The sequence below is a fragment of the Podarcis gaigeae genome (assembly GCF_964106915.1).
Source record: "Podarcis gaigeae genome assembly, chromosome: 9".
In the NCBI taxonomy this organism is placed as follows: Eukaryota; Metazoa; Chordata; class Lepidosauria; order Squamata; family Lacertidae; genus Podarcis; species Podarcis gaigeae.
The window spans coordinates 28,849,070-28,869,765 of NC_139685.1; the positions used below are offsets into that span (position 1 = coordinate 28,849,070).

The 20,696-nt window shown below is 45.2% G+C and overlaps 1 protein-coding gene across 1 annotated transcript; it reads right to left on the minus strand.

The window, feature by feature from the left end:
* Positions 1–2,712: 2,712 nt before the first annotated feature.
* LOC310853069 (cytochrome P450 4V2-like) lies at positions 2,713–20,696 on the minus strand. The gene is made up of 10 exons (XM_083757237.1): positions 20,406–20,696; positions 18,309–18,421; positions 16,696–16,781; positions 15,113–15,303; positions 14,438–14,507; positions 13,726–13,852; positions 12,824–13,091; positions 5,022–5,156; positions 4,755–4,934; positions 2,713–4,149 (listed from the first exon to the last, which is right to left on the minus strand). The coding sequence occupies exons 1-10, from the start codon at positions 20,614–20,616 to the stop codon at positions 3,989–3,991; spliced, it is 1,542 nt and encodes a 513-aa protein (XP_083613363.1). The 5' UTR covers positions 20,617–20,696; the 3' UTR covers positions 2,713–3,988.

Here is a 20,696-nt window from a genome sequence, read left to right on the forward strand (position 1 = left end):
TTCATTCATTTATTTTTTTCAAAATATAGTCCGGACCCCAACAAGGTCTGAGGGACAGTGGACCAGCCCCCCTGTTGAAAAAGTTTGCTGACCTACAAGAACATTCAATATACATTCCTCACATATCCTCATAATGGCACCTGCCTCAGGCCTGCCAGTTTTGGCTCTCATGAAAGGGCAGCACAATTTCAGTTATTTAATTTATTGTTGGGGGTGGTTTTGCCAGGAGAGGCACTTGTGGGATTTTCTGCCTAAAGTGCCGAAACAAGTAGGTCCATCTTCCGTTCTAGGTACCTTGACGTTTCTGTCAGGAAGCAGCAGGTCCTGATCCAGTCCACTGGCGGAGGAAGAAGAGTGCAGGGGGAGCCGACCACCCCCAGCAGTGTGATCCTGGTGGAGTGCCATCGTGGCTGCCCCCCCTGCCTGTGTTGTCCCCCCCCCGCCCCCGGGAAGCATGCCGCACACCTGCGGGCGGTGCATCACGCCCCCAGGACACATGTCATGCCCCTGCGGACGACGCACCATGCACCCGGGACGGGTGCCAGCCCTGCCCCCACCTGCTCTCCACCCCCAGGTGCCAGAGCATGAAGATCCAGTCCACAAGCACACACATGTGAGCATGTGCCCACACAGGAACATGTCCTGTTCTCTCCAGATTGATCAATACATTGGCACCTCTGGTTGTAAACGGGATCCTGTATTTTAAAATGAGCTTAAAAAATATATCTGCAGATGCTTGTGTGTTTTTATGCCAGGCAGAAGACCAGCTGGTTAAAGACTTTGGCAGATGTTTATCCTCCTGGACAAGGGCCCCCCTGATTTATAGCAGGAGCCAAAATTCTCAAAGTTGTAAAAGGGAATTATAGGCTGGGAGCAAAAAGGTTACACTGACCCCACATATTACAGAATACAATCAAGCTGCAAAAACACTGATTAAGAGTTAGTAAATAGTAGGATTTATTGTTTAAACAGAAAATAATACCATGGGCCTCCCATTAGGCTTTAGCCACATTTTCCTAAGGTTAAAGGGCAAGAGCTAATAGAAACAGCAGCTGGCTTGAAATGAGGATGTAAATTTAAGGGATTGCTTTTGGAAAGTGTTTTTACTAAGTTCCTTTTTACTTTGAAAAGGCCTTTGCTTCTAAAAATCTATATATGTTATGTATGAAATATATTGGCTTAAATGTAATTATGCAAAGGATTTAGAAAGTAAGAAATGTTAGATTCTTATGTTAGATTCTTATTTCATTGATGGTGTGTGAGAATGTGAACCCAAGATCTGTTTTAGCCATCTGTTTTGGAGTGAATAGGGCAATAGGGCAATAGGGTAATAAGGGCAAAAGGTGATCTGGTAATTAAGGTGCCTTGTTGAGGCAAATGTAAGATATATGGCTACTTGTTTGCCATTTATGGATAGAAGGAGATATAGCTCTTTGTCTCTGCCTATTATCACAAAAGGTAATAGGAAATGGATGTATCTTTTATGATTGGTTCTAGCAAAAGCCAATAGGAATTTCAACCAGGCTGATTGGACAGAGGCAGCCAAAGGAGGAGCAAGGGGGCTGGGCTGAGGAAATATAAGTGCTGGCCATCAGGGCTGGAGTGGGCAGAGCTTTGGTAACCATATACCACTGTGTCTCTCATTTATTTGTCTGACAAATAAATTATTATTTTAATTTCTCTATTGCTGCGTTGAATATTTTATTCCAGCTAAGCATTAACCACAAGCAGGGTGCTACATTGGCTTCTCGCAGTGAGGGAACCGCTAGAAGGCCCTCAGTGCTGGACCTCAGTGTCCGGGTAGAATGATGGAGGTGGAGACGCTCCTTCAGCAGTCCCCATGTTTTGCATGGGCAGATTTATGACTGATTAAATTTTGGCTCAGTTCTTTGAAGAATCACCTCCCTCCACATCAGCCTGCTTATGCACCAAGGCTTTTTTTCAGCTGAAATTTAGTTCTGGCACCTCTGAGGTGGGAGCCTTTTGAGAGACAGAAATAGAGGCTATGAGCAGAGATGCCAAGGAGGAAGAAACTGAGTGACTCTTGCCCATTGGTATTTTTTTTAAAAAAAAATGCAAAAATGTGTCGCTCATCTATTTCAGGGATGACCAGCTTCTTTATCCTCAGGGACCACTTTTATCTCCAGACATAGGAGTCTGAGCAACCCAACCCCTGTCACAGAATAGTCTTGTAAAGCTAGCCATCTTCTACAACAAAGATGGAGAGACTGTGGCCCTCCAAATGCTGCCCCCATCATCCATCACCAGTAGTAATGGTATCTAGGACAGATGGGAGTTGGGAGTCCAATGGCATCTATGTGGTCCAGGGTTCCTCAACCCATTCTAGAAGAAAAGTCTTGGAAGTAGGGATGTAAGAAGGCATCGCTTTCCATTCAACCGTCTTTGTCAAATGCAAGGCCGTTTCCATTCTACTGCAGTTTGCCTTCTGCCAGAACCTGTTATTCACTGTGCTATCTGCTGTGGCAAAATTATCTAACAAGCATAATTTATGTGACTATGTAATGTACATAAATTATGCTGTCATGATGTTATTCCATCCCCTTCATTTCAGTGCAAATGACAAAATGCAAATGGGTGTGTGGGTGTGGGTGTAATGAATTCTGTATTGTTTGCAGACTGAAAGCAACAAGAACAACAAAACTGATCATATTCACTAGATGATTTCCATAATTTAACACTGGCAATTTCCACTGTTTCCATCAGTATTATTTTGTGTGTGTGTGTCATGTTCAGTTTTATTAAACTGATTTCAGATTGTTTTTGAAATGTTCAGGAGGTAGGCAGCAAAGCAGTTGAATTTACACAGGTAACAAACAGCAATAAAATGAGTAATGGGTAAGAAATGGAAGCAGACACACAATGTAAAGTTGTAAATAACTGTTAACTAGAGCTGGGTAATAGCTGTATAATGCAGCATGTATATGTGTATACATTTATGAACACTTTAGCCTACTGGCCATTTCTACCTTAGTTCCCTTAGCATTAAAGGTTCAGTCTCTTTTCTGGAACACTCCATGTTTCTGACATTCTTGGTCAGGTCACTTGCACTAAAATAAAAGTGTATCTGTGTGTGTGTGTGTGTGTGTGTGTGTGTGTGAGAGAGAGAGAGAGAGAGAGAGAGAGAGAGAGAGAGAGAGAGAAGTGGATAACAGACCACCATGTATAACGATGCATGTGTGTAAAATCCATAAACATTCACTTGGAAACTTTGCTCAAGTAAAGTCTTGTGTGCTTTTTGAACAATTTACTTAGATACCATCCTCAGGCAAAATCACATAGGATATAACACTTGATCTAGACTGTAAGGGACCTTATAATGTAATTGGGCAGGGGCAAACCAGAGGCTAAGCAGGAGCAGATCCTCCATCCTGTCTGTATGCTTACAAAACATAGGTCTAATTTTTCTCATATATTCAAGGTCTTTAAATATTGAAATGAATGAGTTTTAAAAAAATAAATAAGCATACAGTGGTACCTCAGGTTAAGTACTTAATTCGTTCCGGAGGTCTGTTCTTAACCTGAAACTGAGCTAAACCTGAAGCACCACTATATCTAATGGGGCCTCCTGCTGCTGCTGCGCCGCGGGAGCACAATTTCTGTTCTCATCCTAAAGCAAAGTTCTTAACCCTAGGTACTATTTCTGGCTTAGCAGAGTCTGTAACCTGAAGTGTATGTAACCTGAAGCATATATAACCCGAGGTACCACTGTATTGCTCATCTTCTTTAGGATTAAGGAAACTCAGCTAGTGGCAACCTAGGCTGAAGCCTACAAATTGCAAAGACAATTGGAATAACCCATCATTGGAATAATCATCTGCTTCTAAAATGCAGCTGTTGGCCTGTAATAAGCAACAACACAATCTTGGTTAAAAAAATGAAGTCCAGGAAGGGTTAGGCAGTCTGAAACAGTTCTAATGCAAGGTGGTAAGGAATTTCCCTGAGGGTTCTTATTTTAACTTATTTTAACTTATTTTCTCTTTTTCAACTGAATCCAGATGCCTTTATCTGGACGAAGAATCAGTTCTCCTACAAGGTCAAGTTGATCACGTCGCTGTGCACTTTCAACAGAGAAGCGCCGTAGGATGGTGGCTAAAATAGTCTTTTCTTCCATCTGTGCAAAGCGCTGACCTGCAGAGGAATTGGAAAGCAATGACAATATACAATTAACTAGAGCAATAATACATATTTATTATTATTCAACATGAGTCATGTGATGTTGAGGTCAGGTTCTCAGATTAATTTTTAAATCCTTAAACACTTTTCTGTAATTATACAAAACCACCAAACAAACACAGAGAGGGTAAGGCAGTGGAATTGCAGTAAGTGAAAAACTGGAAGGGAAGGACTGACAATATTGATGTAGAAATAACTTTAGACTGAGGTGCATTCACACTATACATTTAAAGCACTATGATACTGTTAACAAGTCATGGCACACACACCCCCAAAGAATCTTGGGAACTGTAGTTTGTTAAGGATGCTGAGAGTTATTGGGAGATGTTGATTCCCCTCACAGAACTACAATTCCCAGAATTCTCTAAACAACTCGTAGCACCCTTAAACTACAGCTCCTAGGATGCTTTGGAGGAAGCCAGACTGTTTAAATGGATATGACACTGCTTTAAATGCCTAATGCCAATGTCTAAATAATCTTCCCCTTTAAACACTCCCTGCCACTGACTGATTGCCCTTTTTTTCCTTTCCAGATACAGATTTTTGACTCTCATATGTACCAATACAGTTCCTAGGCCCAGCGGAGAAAGGCACGTATGCATATGGGTGCCGTCCAGCCGCGTTCTCAGGGAAAAAACGCTCGGGTCTGAATTCCTCAGGCTCTGGGAAGACATCAGGGTCTCTGTGCAGTGCAAAAGGCAGAATTAGGGCATCTACCCCCTTTGGTACCCTGAATCCTCCTGCGAAAAAAGAGCAGATATTCATTAAATTAGCCCTGAGCTTATAGCTATAGCTCATCAAGCCAGAAACCCACTTGGACTACTTACTAATATAACATTCTTCACTCAGTTTGCGAGCAAAAAGTGGAACAGAAGGGAAAAGGCGAAGAGCTTCTTTAATAACACAATCCAGATACTGTAGTTGCTTCATGTCGTCCATTGTGACATGACGATCAGAGTTCCCTTATAAAACCAGTGGCAGCAAGACAAACATGTGTTATTTATAACCAGCAAAACATGCATCCTAACCCTGAAGTTCTCACAGCTATTTTACATGGTGATGGACCAGGGGGCAATTTTAGGTCTAGATCAGTTACTTCCATAATTCATTTCTGTGCTTATTCTCAGGAAGTTAGCCTGGATAGCTTTAAGTCAGCACACTTTCCTAAGCTATGGGTTATGATAAAACAATACACTGACTCATCAAGACTTCCTTTTTGCTAACAGACACTGAAGCTGTGAAGACCACAGCACATCTTATATAGGAATCATAGAATCATAGAATTCAAAGGGATCCTGAGGATCATCTAGTTCAAACCCCTATATTGCAGGAATATGCAGCTGTCCCATACAGGGATCAAACCTGCAATCTTGGCATTACCAGTGTCATGCTAAACAACTGAGCTAACCAAGGCTGGGCTAACTGAGCTGCCCAAGGAGATCTGGTTAAGAGAGCTACACCAATGGATGGTCATTACTGGGTGAATAGACAGGATCATATGCATCATGGATTCTATATACAGAATGATGAGTAAGCCAAGTCAGTGTAGGCCCCACCAGAGAGGTTTCTTGTTTAAAGCTGTCCTCTGAGAGCTGGAATGGGGAGACTGTGGCCCTCCAGAAGAAGTTAGTGGAGTATATATCCCACCTTTCCTAAGCACTGGCCATTCTGGCTGAGGCTAAAGCAAGTTGGGGTTCCAGGAATGTCTGCAGGACCATAGGTTCCCCACCTGATTTAGAGCAGTGGTGGGGAATAGGAACTGACCAGGGGACCAGACCCTTACTCTTCTCAGTACAGATCAATTTTGAAAGTTGGTGGGGCTGCCCACCATTCAAAGTTCACAGGATCTTGCTGTAACCCCCAACCAACCAATTGGCAATTACAGAAATCTCCTTTGATGCCTGTTTGCAGATGCTGCATGGTTTCAAAAACTACATCTGCAAGCAGACATTTCCCCCCTGTAGACAGCATTGCTGTCTAGGAACTTCTTGGGGCAACCAATCCCAGCAGTCATTCTCACTTTAAGCTCCCTCTGTAACCACAGCCTTACCTATTCCAGACTCTAAGTCACATATGACATCAAATGTGCAGCAGGTGGGTGTGGTTTGAGGAAAAACAGCCTCCTGGGCCTAACTGGGGTCTGTGCTGGGCCAAATTAGGCCCACAGGCCAGAGAGTCCCCATATCTGCATTAGAGGAGTCAGGTGATACTCATGAGCACTTACCTAGAAGTAGCCCTGTACTCTAAAGGATTATTTCGAAATTAATATGAGGACCAATATAGCAAAAAGAATTATCTGGAACGCAAGCAAAGCAGTGATGAGAGGATTCTTGATACAACAGAATGCAATTAAAAAGAAAAGCCAGAATGAAAAAAAAGAGAAAATCTTGGAAAAAATAAAAGAAGGGGAAAGGAAATTGAGATCAAAGCCAAAATCACAGGATATCTTGAAAGAAATTAAATTATATCAGACACAATATATGGAGCTGATGAACCAAGAAATAGAGTGGAAAATTAAGCAAATGAGACAGAAGACTTTTGAATCGGCTGATAAATGTGGTAAACTTCTGGCTTGGCAAATAAAGAAGAGACAAAAATTGAATACAGTTACAAATCTAGAAGTGGATGGAAAGAGTATTTATAAACCAACAGAAATTAGGGATTGCTTCCAGAAATACTTTAGACAATTGTATAAACAAGGTCCTCAAAGTGATACGGATATAGAACAGTTTTTGGAGAAAAATGGACTGAAAAAGATCTCTCAGGAAAGTAAAAGGATTTTGAACCAGAAAATAACAGAGCAAGAAATAGAAGGTGCCATTCAAAACATGGCATTGGGCAAATCTCCAGGACCGGATGGATTGACTTCTAAATACTACAAGATTCTGAAAGAGTGGTTGATACAACCTTTGAAAGAAGTTTGCAACAAAATTTTGGAGGGAAAGAAGGCACCAGACACGTGGAAAGAGGCTTTTATCACACTTATACCAAAGACTGAGACAGAAAAGACTCAACTTAAAAACTACCGCCCAATCTCCTTATTAAATGTGGATTACAAAATCTTTGCTGATATTTTAGCGAAAAGGCTGAAAGTAGTTTTGATGGAGGAGATACATAGGGACCAAGCAGGCTTTCTTCCGAGAAGACATTTGTCAGATAATGTAAGGAATATAGTTGATATTTTGGAAAAACTGGAAGTGAATACTAACACTAAAGCTGTTCTGATATTTGTGGACCTTCCTTTCTCAACAAGCATTTTAAGTGGGGATCATTGATCCCGGTCTACATATGGATTTGTAACTGTTTTATATGTGATGTTTTTAAATTGTTTGTATTGTTAAACACTTCCAAGATATTTTAAAGGAAGGACTTCATAAATGGAATTGAATAATTAGTAAATAAGCAAGCATGCTTCAGTGCCTTTATAACCACCAGGGGGCAAATACACAACAATACTGCTAATTTTTTACCAGTGGATAAAGTCACAGTTTAATTATATTCAATAAACTACCATTAACAATCTGTCTGGCAACTGTGTGAGAGTCGCAACCAAACCAGCCACGCTCCCCTAAGTCTGCCTCTGCGTTGGCAGACCAACTCTGCACAACAAAGACATCTGCAAACATGGCATGAAGGCTGGCAATATCTGCTCTTGCAGATGACTGCAGTGCCTGGAGAAATAATAATAATAATAATAATAATAATAATAATAATAATAATAATAATAATAATAATAATAATATTTGTACCCCGCCCATCTGGCTGGGTTTCCCCAGCCACTCTGGGCGGCTTCCATAGAAACCAAAAATACTGTACGCTAAAATATCACACATTAAAAACTTCCCTGAACAGGGCTGCCTTAAGATGTCTTCTGAATGTCAGGTACTGTAGTTGTTTATCGCTTTGACATCTGATGGGAGGGCGTTTCACAGGGCGGGCGCCACTACCGAGAAGGCCCTCTGCCTGGTTCCCTGTAGCTTTGCTTCTCGCAATGAGGGAACCGCCAAAAGGCCCTCAGCGCTGGACCTCAGCATCCAGGCAGAACGATGGGGGTGGAGACGCTCCTTCAGGTATACTGGGCCGAGGCCGTTTAGGGCTTTAAAGGTCAACACCAGCACTTTGAATTGTGCTCGGAAACGTACTGGGAGCCAATGTAGGTCTTTCAAGACCGGTGTTATGTGGTCTCGGCGGCCGCCCCCAGTCACCAGTCTAGCTGCTGCATTCTGGATTAGTTGTAGTTTCAGAGTCACCTTCAAAGGTAGCCCCACGTAGAGCGCATTGCAGTAGTCCAAGCGGGAGGTAACTAGAGCATGCACCACTCTGGCGAGACAGTCCGCGGGCAGGTAGGGTCTCAGCCTGCGTACCAGGTGGAGTTGGTAGATAGCTGCCCTGGATACAGAATTGACCTGCATCTCCATGGACAGCTGTGAGTCCAAAATGACTCCCAGGCTGCGCACCTGGTCCTTCAGGGGCACAGTTACCCTATTCAGGACCAGGGAGTCCTCCACACCAGCCCACCCCCTGTCCCCCAAAAACAGTACTTCTGTCTTGTCAGGATTCAACTTCAATCCATTAGCCACCATCCATCCTCCAACCGCCTCCAGGCACTCACACAGGACCTTCACCGCCTTCACTGGTTCTGATTTGAAAGAGAGGTAGAGCTGGGTATCATCTGCATATTGATGGACACCCAGTCCAAACCCCCTGATGATCTCTCCCAGCGGCTTCATATAGATGTTAAAAAGCATGGGGGAGAGGATGGAACCCTGAGGCACCCCACAAGTGAGGTCCCAGGGGTCTGAACACTCATCCCCCACCACCACTTTCTGAACACAGCCCAGGAGGAAGGAGCGAAACCACTGTATAACAGTGCCCCCAGTTCCCAGCCCCTCTAGACGGTCCAGAAGGATGTTATGGTTGATTGTATCAAAGGCCGCTGAGAGATCCAGTAGAACTAGGAAACATCTCTCACCTTTGTCCCTAGCTTGCCGGAGATCATCAACCAGCGCGACCAAGGCAGTTTCAGTCCCATGATGAGGCCTGAATCCCGATTGGAAAGGATCCAAATGGTCCGCATCCTCCAGGCGTGCCTGGAGTTGTTCAGCAACCACGCGCTCAATCACCTTGCCCAAGAATGGAAGATTTGAGACTGGGCGATAGTTGGCCATACTCACCGGGTCTAAAGATGGTTTTTTAAGAAGCAGTTTAATGACCGCCTCTTTCAGCGGATCTGGGAATGTTCCCTCACAGAGGGAAGCATTCACCACCCCGCAGAGCCCATCGCCCAGCCCTTCCCGGCTTGCTTTGATTAGCCAGGATGGGCAAGGATCAAGGAGACAGGTGGTTGGTTTCACGCGTCCAAGACAGACAGGTTGTGCAACCACAGCAGTGACCAGAGGAGGAATGACCACTGGGAGAAGCATAGAGAGAAGAAATAATAATAATAATAATAATAATAATAATAATAATAATAATAATTTATTTATATCCCACCCTCCCCAGCCGAAGTCGGGCTCAGGGCGGCTAACAACAATCAAACAGTCAAATAATCACACATTCTAAAAATATTTCATTATAAAAATTAATTAAAATCAAATTGATGGCAACCAATTAAGCAAAATTCTGTGCAGGTTGCCAGAGGAGGGAGTCAGGCTGCGCCCTGACCAAAGGCCTGGTGGAACAACTCTTTCTTGCAGGCCCTGCGGAAAGATGTCAGGTCCCGCAGGGCCCTAGTCTCTTGTGACAGAGCGTTCCACCAGATTGGAGCCGCAGCCGAGAAGGCCCTGGCTCTAGTTGAGGCCAGCCTAACCTCTCTGAGGCCTGGGACCTTGAGGATGTTATTATTTGGTGCCGTTATTATTTGGTGTTATTATTTGGTCCAACACTTCGGGTCCAGTGTTGGACCATTTCGATCGGATACTCCCTACTGATGTGGATAGATTCCTCCAAGTTGGTAGGCCCACCACCTGCCTCCTTGATCCGTGCCCGTCTTGGCTGATTAGGGAGTGTCCAGATGTTGTGCGGACCCCCCTGGTTGAAATTATCAATTTGTCCCTTGACACGGGGACATTCCCAGGGGAATTGAAGGAAGCAGTGGTGTGTCCACTCTTAAAAAAAACTTCATTAGATCCCTTAGACCTATCCAATTACTGCCCAGTTTCAAATCTTCCATACCTGGGTAAGGTAATTGAGAGAGCGGTTGCTGAACAGCTTGGTAGGTTTCTGGAAGAAACATCGGCATTAGATCCATTTCAGTCCGGTTTCCGTCCTGGTTTTGGGACAGAGACGGCTCTGGTTGCCCTAACAGATGATCTCCGTAGACAACTGGATCGAGGCGGGTCAGGACTGCTGATCCTTTTAGATTTGTCAGCAGCCTTTGACATGGTCGATCATGATCTTCTGGACCACCGCCTTGCAGACGTGGGGATACAGGGCATAGCCCGTAACTGGTTGTGCTCTTTTATCTCTGTTCGGGGACAGAGGGTGGCACTAGGGAGGAAAATGTCGTCGCGTCACTCCTTGGTGTGTGGAGTGCCGCAGGGCGCAATTCTCTCCCCGATGCTTTTTAACATCTTTATGCGCCCCCTTGCCCAGATTATCCGGAGCTTTGGGCTGGGCTGTCACCAATATGCTGATGACACTCAGCTCTATCTGCTGATGGATGGCCACACTGACTCGGCCCCAAACACACTGACCAGATGCTTGGAAGCTGTGGCTGGATGGTTTCGTGGGAGCCGATTGAAACTAAATCCTTCGAAGACAGAGGTCCTATGGCTAGGTCGGGATGGCATGGGGATGAGGGACCAACTCCCTTCTCTTGCGGGGGCCCAATTAGTGCCATTGCCTTCCGTTAAGAGTTTGGGTGTAATCCTTGACGCCTCCCTGTCCATGGAGGCGCAAGTTACAGCAACAGCCAAGGCGACATTTTTCCACCTTCGCCACATCAAGCATTTGGTCCCTTACCTTTCCCGCCCCGACCTGGCCACAGTGATCCATGCGATGGTCATCTCCAGGCTTGACTACTGTAATTCGCTCTATGCGGGGCTGCCCTTGAAGCTGTCCCAGAAACTCCAGCGGGTACAGAATGCTGCAGCGAGGCTCCTCACGGGGTCTCTGCCATGGGAGCATATTCACCCAGTGCTTTTCAAGCTGCACTGGCTCCCGGTGAAGTACAGGGTCAGATTTAAGGTGCTGCTTTTGACCTTTAAAGCCCTTCACGGCCTAGGACCCTCGTACCTACGGGACCGCCTCTCCTGGTATGCCCCACGGAGAGCCTCAAGGTCCATAAATAACAACACCCTAGTGGTCCCAGGCCCTAAGGAAGTTAGATTGGCTTCAACCAGAGCCAGGGCCTTTTCAACTCTGGCTACGGCCTGGTGGAACGCTCTGCCTCATGAGACCAGGGCCCTGCAGGATCTGATTTCTTTCCGCAGGGCCTGTAAGACAGAGTTGTTCCTCCTGGCCTTTGGCTTGGAGCCAATTTGATTCCCTCCCTCTCTTTTTTTTTCTTTTCTTTCTTTTCCTTCTCCTCCTGCGATGAGGCTACATTTTAATATTTTAATGTTCCATTATTTTAATGTTGTATTTTATTTTTGTTTTTAAGTTGTAATCATTCATCTTGTTTTTATTATTGCTTGTAAGCCGCTCTGAGCCCGGCCTTGGCTGGGGAGGGCGGGGTATAAATAAATAAAAAATTATTATTATTATTATTATTATTATTATTATTATTATTATTATTTGCAGACCGTAGGTTTCTCTGTGGCGCATACCAGGAGAGGCGGTCCCGTAGGTACGAGGGTCCTAGGCTGTATAGGGCTTTAAAGGTTAAAACCAGCACCTTAAACCTGATCCTGTACTCCACCGGGAGCCAGTGCAGCTGGTATAGTACCGGGTGAATGTGATCTCGCAGCGAAGACCCCATAAGGAGTCTCGCCGCGGCATTCTGCACCCGCTGGAGTTTCTGGGTCAGTCTCAAGGGCAGCCCCACGTAGAGCGAGTTACAATAATCCAGTCTGGAGGTGACCGTCGCATGGATCACAGTGGCTAGGTCAGGGCGAGAGAGATAAGGGGCCAACTGCTTAGCTTGGCGGAGATGAAAAAATGCCGCCTTTGTTTTAGCTGTAATCTGCGCCTCCAAAGAGAGGGCGGTATCGAAGATTACACCCAAACTCTTAACGGACGGTGCTGGCACTAATTGTACCCCTGCAAGAGGTGGGAGTTGCCCCCTCGATCCCATATCGTCCCGCCCAAGCCAGAGGACCTCTGTCTTCGAAGGATTTAACTTCAACCGGCTCCCACGTAACCATCCAGCCACAGCTTCCAGACATCTGGTCAGTGTGTCTGGGGCCGAGTCAGGATGGCCATCCATCAACAGATAGAGTTGGGTGTCATCAGCACCATGGTGCATCTGCAGCAGCACAACCAAATGCCTTCATGTGCCCCAGCTGCAACAAAATATGTCTCTCCCGTATCAGTCTCTACAGCCACCACAGGCTCTGCAACCTTCCAACAGTTTGACTTCACCCCCAAAGGGACACACCTCCAATGTCTCCCAAGACAGATGGATGACCACCAAACTACCAAGTCATCTGATAGAAAGACCCTTAACGTCTTGTCTTTGTTCAAAGACCTTCACATACATTAGTTTGTTGTGATCCTTTAAATAGGGGAGAACAACCATCACTCTTATACAGGGCATTCTGTACCTCAAACATGAATGTATCCACTTCCTCTCGAATGTCCAGGTAGTTCATCTTATTCCCATCATCATCAGTGGCATTCAGAAGCATATCGAGAAAAGCTCTCCTGACTTTCCGCCTGCTTTGCTCACCAGTGCTGACAGCATCGCTTCTATGCTTCTCCTGGTTTTTTAGTTCTTGAGCTTTTTCTGCAATAACCTTAGACAGTCAAAACAAAAGAAAAGTCATTCATTTCTCAGGTTGCATAATCCAATGTGTGTACTCCCTGCAGTGTCATATAAAGTGATAAGCTATCTCAGTTGCACCCTGGACCTAGCGAAGTGCACTGCGCTGACAAGGAAAAAAAGGAATATATCCAATTGCACCCAACTTGTCTAAAGCGCCCTATGGACACTGCCATGGGCAAAAACCTTCTTCTAGGTAATAAAATCAGGATACAAGGCATTTCAAATATCTCTGTAAAACCTGTCTGGATGTAAATGCACTGCATTAAGATGGATGCCTGACTGAGTAAATCTAATGAAGGTCATCTTATCCCTTGTATCAAAAGAATTCTAAGTGACAACTCCTCACAGAGAGAGTGATTTTAAGCTGAAATCTTACCTGCATTCTGAATTGGAAAAAACCCACTAGGGAGAAATCGGTTTCTTAGCAGAGCCTACCTTACAGGCATGTGGTGAAGATAAAATGGGAGGCCTCACATACACCCTGTGAACAGGCCCTGAACAGGGCTCTTGAGCTGGGAGAGCCACAATTGTGAATATTAGCAGAAATCACTTTGATATTGGTGTCTATAAAACATCATGCATGAAGAGAAAATGCAACAGCTTACGTTATCAGTAAAGTTATGAAGTATCTTCAGGGTCCTGTGATGTTCTCTTCCTTGTGGGAACATGAGGTACAAAAGGTCAGACCAGAACCAAGGAGACCTCTGTCTTTTATGAATCAGATCAGTCATCCTAGGGTAACAAGCAACAACACTTTCTAGAAAAGTGCTGCAAAGTACAGCAAAGAGCCCAGATTTCTTCCAACTAGGTTGTCATGTAAAGAGGCAGAGAAAAATAGTTTAAATGTGAAACAGATATGCCATGGCATACAGCTATTGCCCCTATCGCCTGCAGGGTTAATGTGGCTTCTACATCAGCATTCAACCCACAGAGAGGCCCAGTTTCTGCTACCCAGATCCAGAAAAGAGGTGCAGAGAGGAAGCTCATACAAAGCAGACAACAACAACAACAACAACAACAATAATAATAATAATAATAATAATTTATATCCCGCCCTCCCCAGCCAAAGCCGAGCTCAGAGCGGCTATCAACAAAAAAAATACAACATTCTAAAATCATTTCCTTTGAAGGTTTATCATGCAGATAGTCAAGTTAAAGCTGAAGGTAGTCTGCATCATGGAAGGGAAAGAGACCTTTTCTCTTAGTATTTGCCTTCATTGAAGAAGGGCGGGACCTGCAGCCCTCGAAATGTGGCTAGAGTCTAACTACCACCTTTAATTTCCTGCTGCTGGAAAAGATCATAACATTGACACCTACCTGTAGACAGCTTGAACATACTCGGAATCCTTATTCTGTTGTGCTCCTATGTTCTTGCCCATAGCTGTTTCTAGGAACAGGAGAGAAAGAAATCAATTAAAGAATCATTTGCTTACAAACCAAAGAGTGGGGCATAAAAGGAACACAGGGAGCAACCATATATCAAGTCATGCAGACTTCCAATGGTTTTCCAAGTTTCAGAGCCAAGGTGTTTCCCAGCCAGGATTTGAACCCAAGATCTGCTGCACTCTACCACTGGTCAGTTCATAGTCAAGTGTGTCTTGTGCTAACACAGCACCACTACTACAGTAACTGTATCCAGAACTTCTCATTTCCTCCCATAGTATTGTGCGTTTGTGTCCCAATCATGACCTGTATTCAGACTGATGGCAAATCAACAATTAGTCAAACTGATCACAATCTGTTATTATATTTTCCAGCTCCATCAGTGTATATTTTAAATCCCTGTTCTCCACTGGATTATTCAATCAGTATTTAAAATGGATAACAAGCTATTCGTATTATGTAAATGTGCCCAATTTAGGAAGTGAAATGTAAGTTATATGAACAACTCTTCTGGTCAGACCTCACCAAAGAGTCCATTCTTCCAACAAATGAGCAGGGATGTTTAGACCTCATTCACTGCAACATTTTGGCAGCAGCTGCAACACTTACCACAAATTACATCAAGGGTACACAATGTGATGTATAAAAAACAATCAAATGGCTCCTTGTCCACATGCTTTTCAAGTTTCTGAACAAGGATATTGGCTTGTTCATTCATCACTTCAAGGAAATCGTCTAAGATGGTGAAATGAAAGGTGGGCGTTAACATTTTCCTTCGGGACCGCCATTTGCTTCCAGTGCTGCAAAACAAAGACTTAAATTTTATTTTTCTCTACACAAACAAATTTCAAAACAAAATGCATGTAATGTCTTCAAGCAGAACCAGCAATACAATATTGCAGTGCTCTTGCTCAGGTTTCCAGTCACTTCATTCTGCCTTGCCTCCAACTGGTAATTTCTTTCTCTATCATTCAGCCAACATTCCACAGTCACCGAGCATGCTCAGTCCTCAATGAGCTGTTTTCCCTTGGTTTTTTCTCTGTCCCATCCAACACAAAAAGATTTGCTATTGCAAACCCTGGGGTTCCCCTGAACCTGCTGAGACCACCCTCGTTTGGGCTACATAAAGGTGTCATTTTGACCACATAAGGACCAGTGCTCGGTGAAATGAGATCACTAGTATGATATGTTCATGCACTAAAACACTTTTTCAAACCCCCAAGTCATGGCTCTAAAATGCCAATTCTGGATTCATCAGTTAAGAAGAGTCCCCTCTTAAGGCTTTTTCCTCCCACACTCTTATCTCTTTCCTATTCCAGATACCAGGCAGAACTTCCAGTTCACTACCTCAGTGCCATGGAAGACTTACATTTCCAGACTTAATACAGTCCTGAACTTTACTGTTTTGGAAATTCCTTCCTGTCAAAACATCTGTTTCCAACTTGCAACATTGCCTATTTCTCAGCAATTGGTATTTTAGACAGATAAAATGACCTCAAACCATCTACTGCTTCAGGAAGCATGTGCAGATTCCCTCAACCAGTTTTATGCTCCTTAACACAGGGGTGAGGTTCCAGGTTTGCCCATGAGGCCATTTCTCAAAAACCAGGCTCACTTTCCCCTCACATGATGCCATCTATGTTGGACAGCTAGAGACATCGCTGTAAATGAACCATCAGGAGCCTAAAAGTCAGTATTAATCAGCTGCTTGGTCCTGTCTTCAAGCCCACTATAATAAGCTACACTACTGTGTTCTCAGTGAGGAACTCCACAGGGCAGGTGACCTCTGCCAAAAGCAGGTCTTGAAGTCAGCACCAATTGGCTCTTCAATACTTCTTTTCATGATTAAAAATTAGTTAGCACAGGTACTGAAAAGGAGGGAAATGGAGCAGGACTGCACCTGAAGCCCCATCTCCAAAGTCCACACAATCAGCAGAGCATCTGAAAGGGGCCTCCCATCTGCAATAAACACCTCTGTGCACAAGAAGAGACCCTTTTCACACAATCAGTGGCATGTTGGGGGTATGGCCTATGATCTCAGTCTGGCTTCCACCTTCATACATTCATTAAATGTGTGGGGCAGGCCTTGAGAACAGGACTAATAGCTCAACCAGTGCCACACACTCCACCTACACAAGGCGTGACAAAAGGGTACACTGCCTCACCCATGTTCTGGGTTGTTTTTGATTTACCTTGTTAGAAGTCCTGTGCCCAGCCAAGGATGCAAAAACTTGTAGGGATCAGATTTTGTAATATGCTTAGAGCTACTCAATACAACCTGCCAACAGAAGAGACGGGCATAAATTATCGACTTTGCCCTTCTATGCTATCTGTTCAATTTGTCCTTAAAAGTAAGTCAACTATCTGAAATAGATTCTATTTGAGTTCAAAGTCACTTAGTGATTTAGTGGGCTTGACTAAAGTGGTTTGCAAGGCAGGTTTGTTTTATCTTTATATTCCAATGTTGATTATGCCCCAAGGTATGACAAATCCTGAAATCAGAAACTATATTCTCTAATCTGCATGCAAGTTAGGTTCGTTAGAGACTAATGGAGCTTTCTCCCAGATAAGTGTGCATAGATTTGCAAAACACACACTAGCAATAAAGCCCCATGAGACTCAATGGAACCTATTTCTGAGGAAATTTTCACAGGATTGCGTTGATAGTACCAGGCTGAAAATGAACTTTACTTGGATACACTGAGCAATGTGTACAGCTCCATCTATCACCATTTTGATGTCTGCTCAGATTATACCAGGTCACCAGATGAATGTCAACATTCTTTCCCTATTTTCTCTCTCTCCGTGCAATAATCCAAGGCATGCATATGACAGATTTAGGATTTTTCTCGCAAAAGTCATTCATGACATAATAATGCCAAGGGTCAACCTAGAAAACCGCTACACAACTTGCAGTCCACTAAGGTAAGGTAGCCAAGGTGATGGATGATGTGTGTGAGGAAATGTGTGGGTGGGTGTTTCTACAGTTTTAGCAGACACTCTGGCCCTATTCACTACCCATTCCAGCAGAGGAAGGGGGTGCGGTGGGTGTAGTCTGCCCTGGGTGTCACCACTGAGGGGGGTGACAAAATGCCAGGCGGCACTCACCGTGGGGCCTGCAGTGCACCCGAGCCACACGTCTCTCCTGGGAGAGACATTGTGGTTTGGCGCGTGCAGGCTCCGTGCTGCCCAAACAGTCCACCCGCTGCCTCCCCCTCACCCCCCAAGCTGTAGGGCTGCTGAGTGGGATAAGGCAGGCAGACTCCAGATCCCCATGGTGCGCCCCGCCCCTATGGGTGGCTCACCCTACCCCTAGGCACGCCACCCCAGAAGCCCGAGCACAGTGGTGGAGCTACAGCCCCCAGAGCGGAGAACAGGTGGGGGCGTGGCTGGCGCGTGTCCCGTGGGCGTAGCGCACTGCCTGCGGGGGCGTGGTGCATGTCCCGGGGGCATGGTGCACCACTCATGGGGGCGTGGCACACAGCGCAGGGGTGTGGCACACCGCCCGCGGGGGTACAGCATGCATCCCAGGGTTGCACGGCATGCGGTGTGTATCCCGGGAGGGCGCGGTACGTGACCTGGGGAGTGGCCGCAATGGCACCCCTTCCCCTAATGGCACCTGGTGTGGCCCACTCCCCCCCCCACCTTCGTCCGCCAGCACCTGAGCGGCTTCCTCCACCACTGGCCCCACCCACTGCTGACATGGACGCATTGACAGTTTAATCCCCGCAAATGCAACCCTGGGTGAGGGGGGTGGGAGATACATCTCCTGCCCTGCTATGAAGAGCAACAATGGGAGACTCACCTCTACAGTATCTGGATGATATAATACTAAAAAGGGCAATGGCCCTACCCAAAGGAGTAACAGTGGGATATTCCGCAACACTTCAGTGGAACGTATCACCTGAGAAAAGGCACCTGGAAAAAACATGCATGCAGTTTGAAAATGAGAAAGTGAATGATCTCACATCCATGCTACTTGTTCTCATGAGAACAGCACCCACTCTAAGCTAAGATTAATAGTTACATAGCAGGAGACCCTTCTACCCAAATTAAGATTGCAAGAGATGAGGGGCAGATTCCAGCCTCCCTGATGTTCAAAGAGAACAATTATGTGAAAGTCTAAGTCTATAGTTTACATTTGCTTAGAATTCATTTTGACCGTATAAATGATCCCCATTTATGAGTGGTTCCATACAAAGGGATGATTCCACATGATTAATGGGTAGTGGGCCCCATTCTAACATTGCACCGGGTTGCTTGGCTCTGTCCTCCAACCTTGTAACATATTGGGAAAGCATTTGAGGGGAGAGCTCATGGAGGCCCCAAGGGCTTCCAGTTACATTGCAAAGCCAACCTTGCTCTTGATACAAGGCAAGGTGTTGCAGTCTTGGGAGCAGGCAGAGCAGCACAAACGTGTTTCCCTTGACTTAGCATTGTTGATAAAAAGCCTCCTGACAATGACACCTTGTGTTGGAAATACCTGAAGATCCTAATTCATTCCTGTTTGTTTGTTTTTTTAAAAAAAAAATAATAATCATGTGTAGAAAATCTAAGTAGGACAGGAAACTGCTGTAGTTTCTTGCTGCAATTATGTTTACTGTCCTTTTTGCGGAGTTTTAATTATGCCATTGTGTTTTGTCATAGTTTCATATTGTGACTGCCCTGGGGATATACAGTTTCATGAAGGGCATGCAAATGCCATAAACTGATTGTTCAAGAGATATCTAAAAGTTTTGCAGTTCAACTCCTATGGGTCATGCCACACTATCTTGTAGCTTGCCTGTAGCTCGGCCCAAACGTGCAGCTGTGAATACAAATGAACAGGGAGGGCAGAGGTTGTCAGTGTGGTGCCTGTGGGTGGCCATGTACCCACAAAGCCCTTCCTGGTACCACAAGGTCCCCTTCTCTCTCCCCCCCCCCCATTGAAATTTGAAAGGATTCTGCTGTAGCCGATAAAATAGGAGTTGGCACGGAGGTGGTGCCTCTCCATTCGGCAAATGTGCCCACGGGTCCAAAAAGGTTGGCAACCACTGACATAGTGGCATGAAAATGCAGTACCCCCACCCCACTCACAGTTCATTATCTACACAGGGCTTGTGTTCAGTACTGTAATGGAGAAGGGGCAACCTTTTGAGATGTTTCCAACATGCCTTAAACAGGTTTCAGGCAGCCTATTAGATTTGGTTGGGATGTGGAGGATAATTACTTCCAATATCACCAGAGCTGATTAAACATGCTACAAAATATGGACTTCATACTACAAAAGATAATTGGCTCCAGTATGATTTGCCTACATTTAATGGAGTTCTGAGTACTTCCTCATTAGCATGTTTGCTTTAGGCTTCAGGATTTCTTTAAATCTAACATTTTAGCTCTTTGGGGAACCACCAAGGATCCTAAACAGAGCATTCAGAAAAACTTGCAAACTCGTTTTATGCCACCCACCACCTCCTCCTGATGCTGCCTCATTCTTCAATCACATGAGAGTTTCATCCTTCTCTTTTATTTCCTCCTTATTTTTTGAGATTTTTTTTTCCTTGGGGGTGACCTGCCCCCCCCCCCGCTTTTCTGTATAGTTTCATCTGGAACAACTGAAGATACAGTATTTTATTCGATAATAAATTAATTGACAGTTGTGCTTTTAAGAAAATAAAAATCAACCTGCTTGCTTGCCTTTTTTAATTCACGTAATACACTCACACAACAGACATTGCACAAAAGGAAATGACTGAAGTACGCGTCGGTCGGAAATCCTTATTGAAATAAAGAGCAAAAGAAAAGGCAGAAGTGGGAGATGAAGTGTAGCGCGGCGCGGGTTTGCTGGTTCACAGAGCTGCCTTTCTGCGCTGCTTGCGCGCATCAGCTGCCCGGAGGAGAGGGAGGAAGACGGCGCCTTTACCTTTCCGATCGCGGTCAAGGAGCAGCGCATTGCCCAGCAGCGGGTACCAGGGACGGATCCCCGGGATGTGCTTCAGCTCCCTGTATTTCCAGTACTGGTCGAGCACCAAGCGGGCGAGCAAGACAGCCAGCAGCGTGGCGAGCGCGGCGAGCAGAGCGAGAGCCCAGGAGAAGAGCCGCGCGCCCTCCGGAGCCATCGCCCAAATGCCCATCGTCGCCCACCGCGGACGGCGTCGCTCTGCTCCGGGAAGCGGGACGTTTTGCTGAGAAAAGAAGCCCCGGGGTGAGAGGA

Bases quoted from the DNA above. Each gene is read 5' to 3' on its own strand.
- LOC310853069 (XM_083757237.1), bottom strand. From the start codon at position 20,616: ATGGGCATTTGGGCGATGGCTCCGGAGGGCGCGCGGCTCTTCTCCTGG. The intron at 18,422-20,405 runs GTAAAGGCGCCG...TGTTTTTTCCAG, and splicing joins CCTTGACCGCGATCGGAAAG to GTGCCTTTTCTCAGGTGATA. The intron at 16,782-18,308 runs GTGAGTCTCCCA...TTCTGTTGGCAG, and splicing joins ATCATCCAGATACTGTAGAG to GTTGTATTGAGTAGCTCTAA.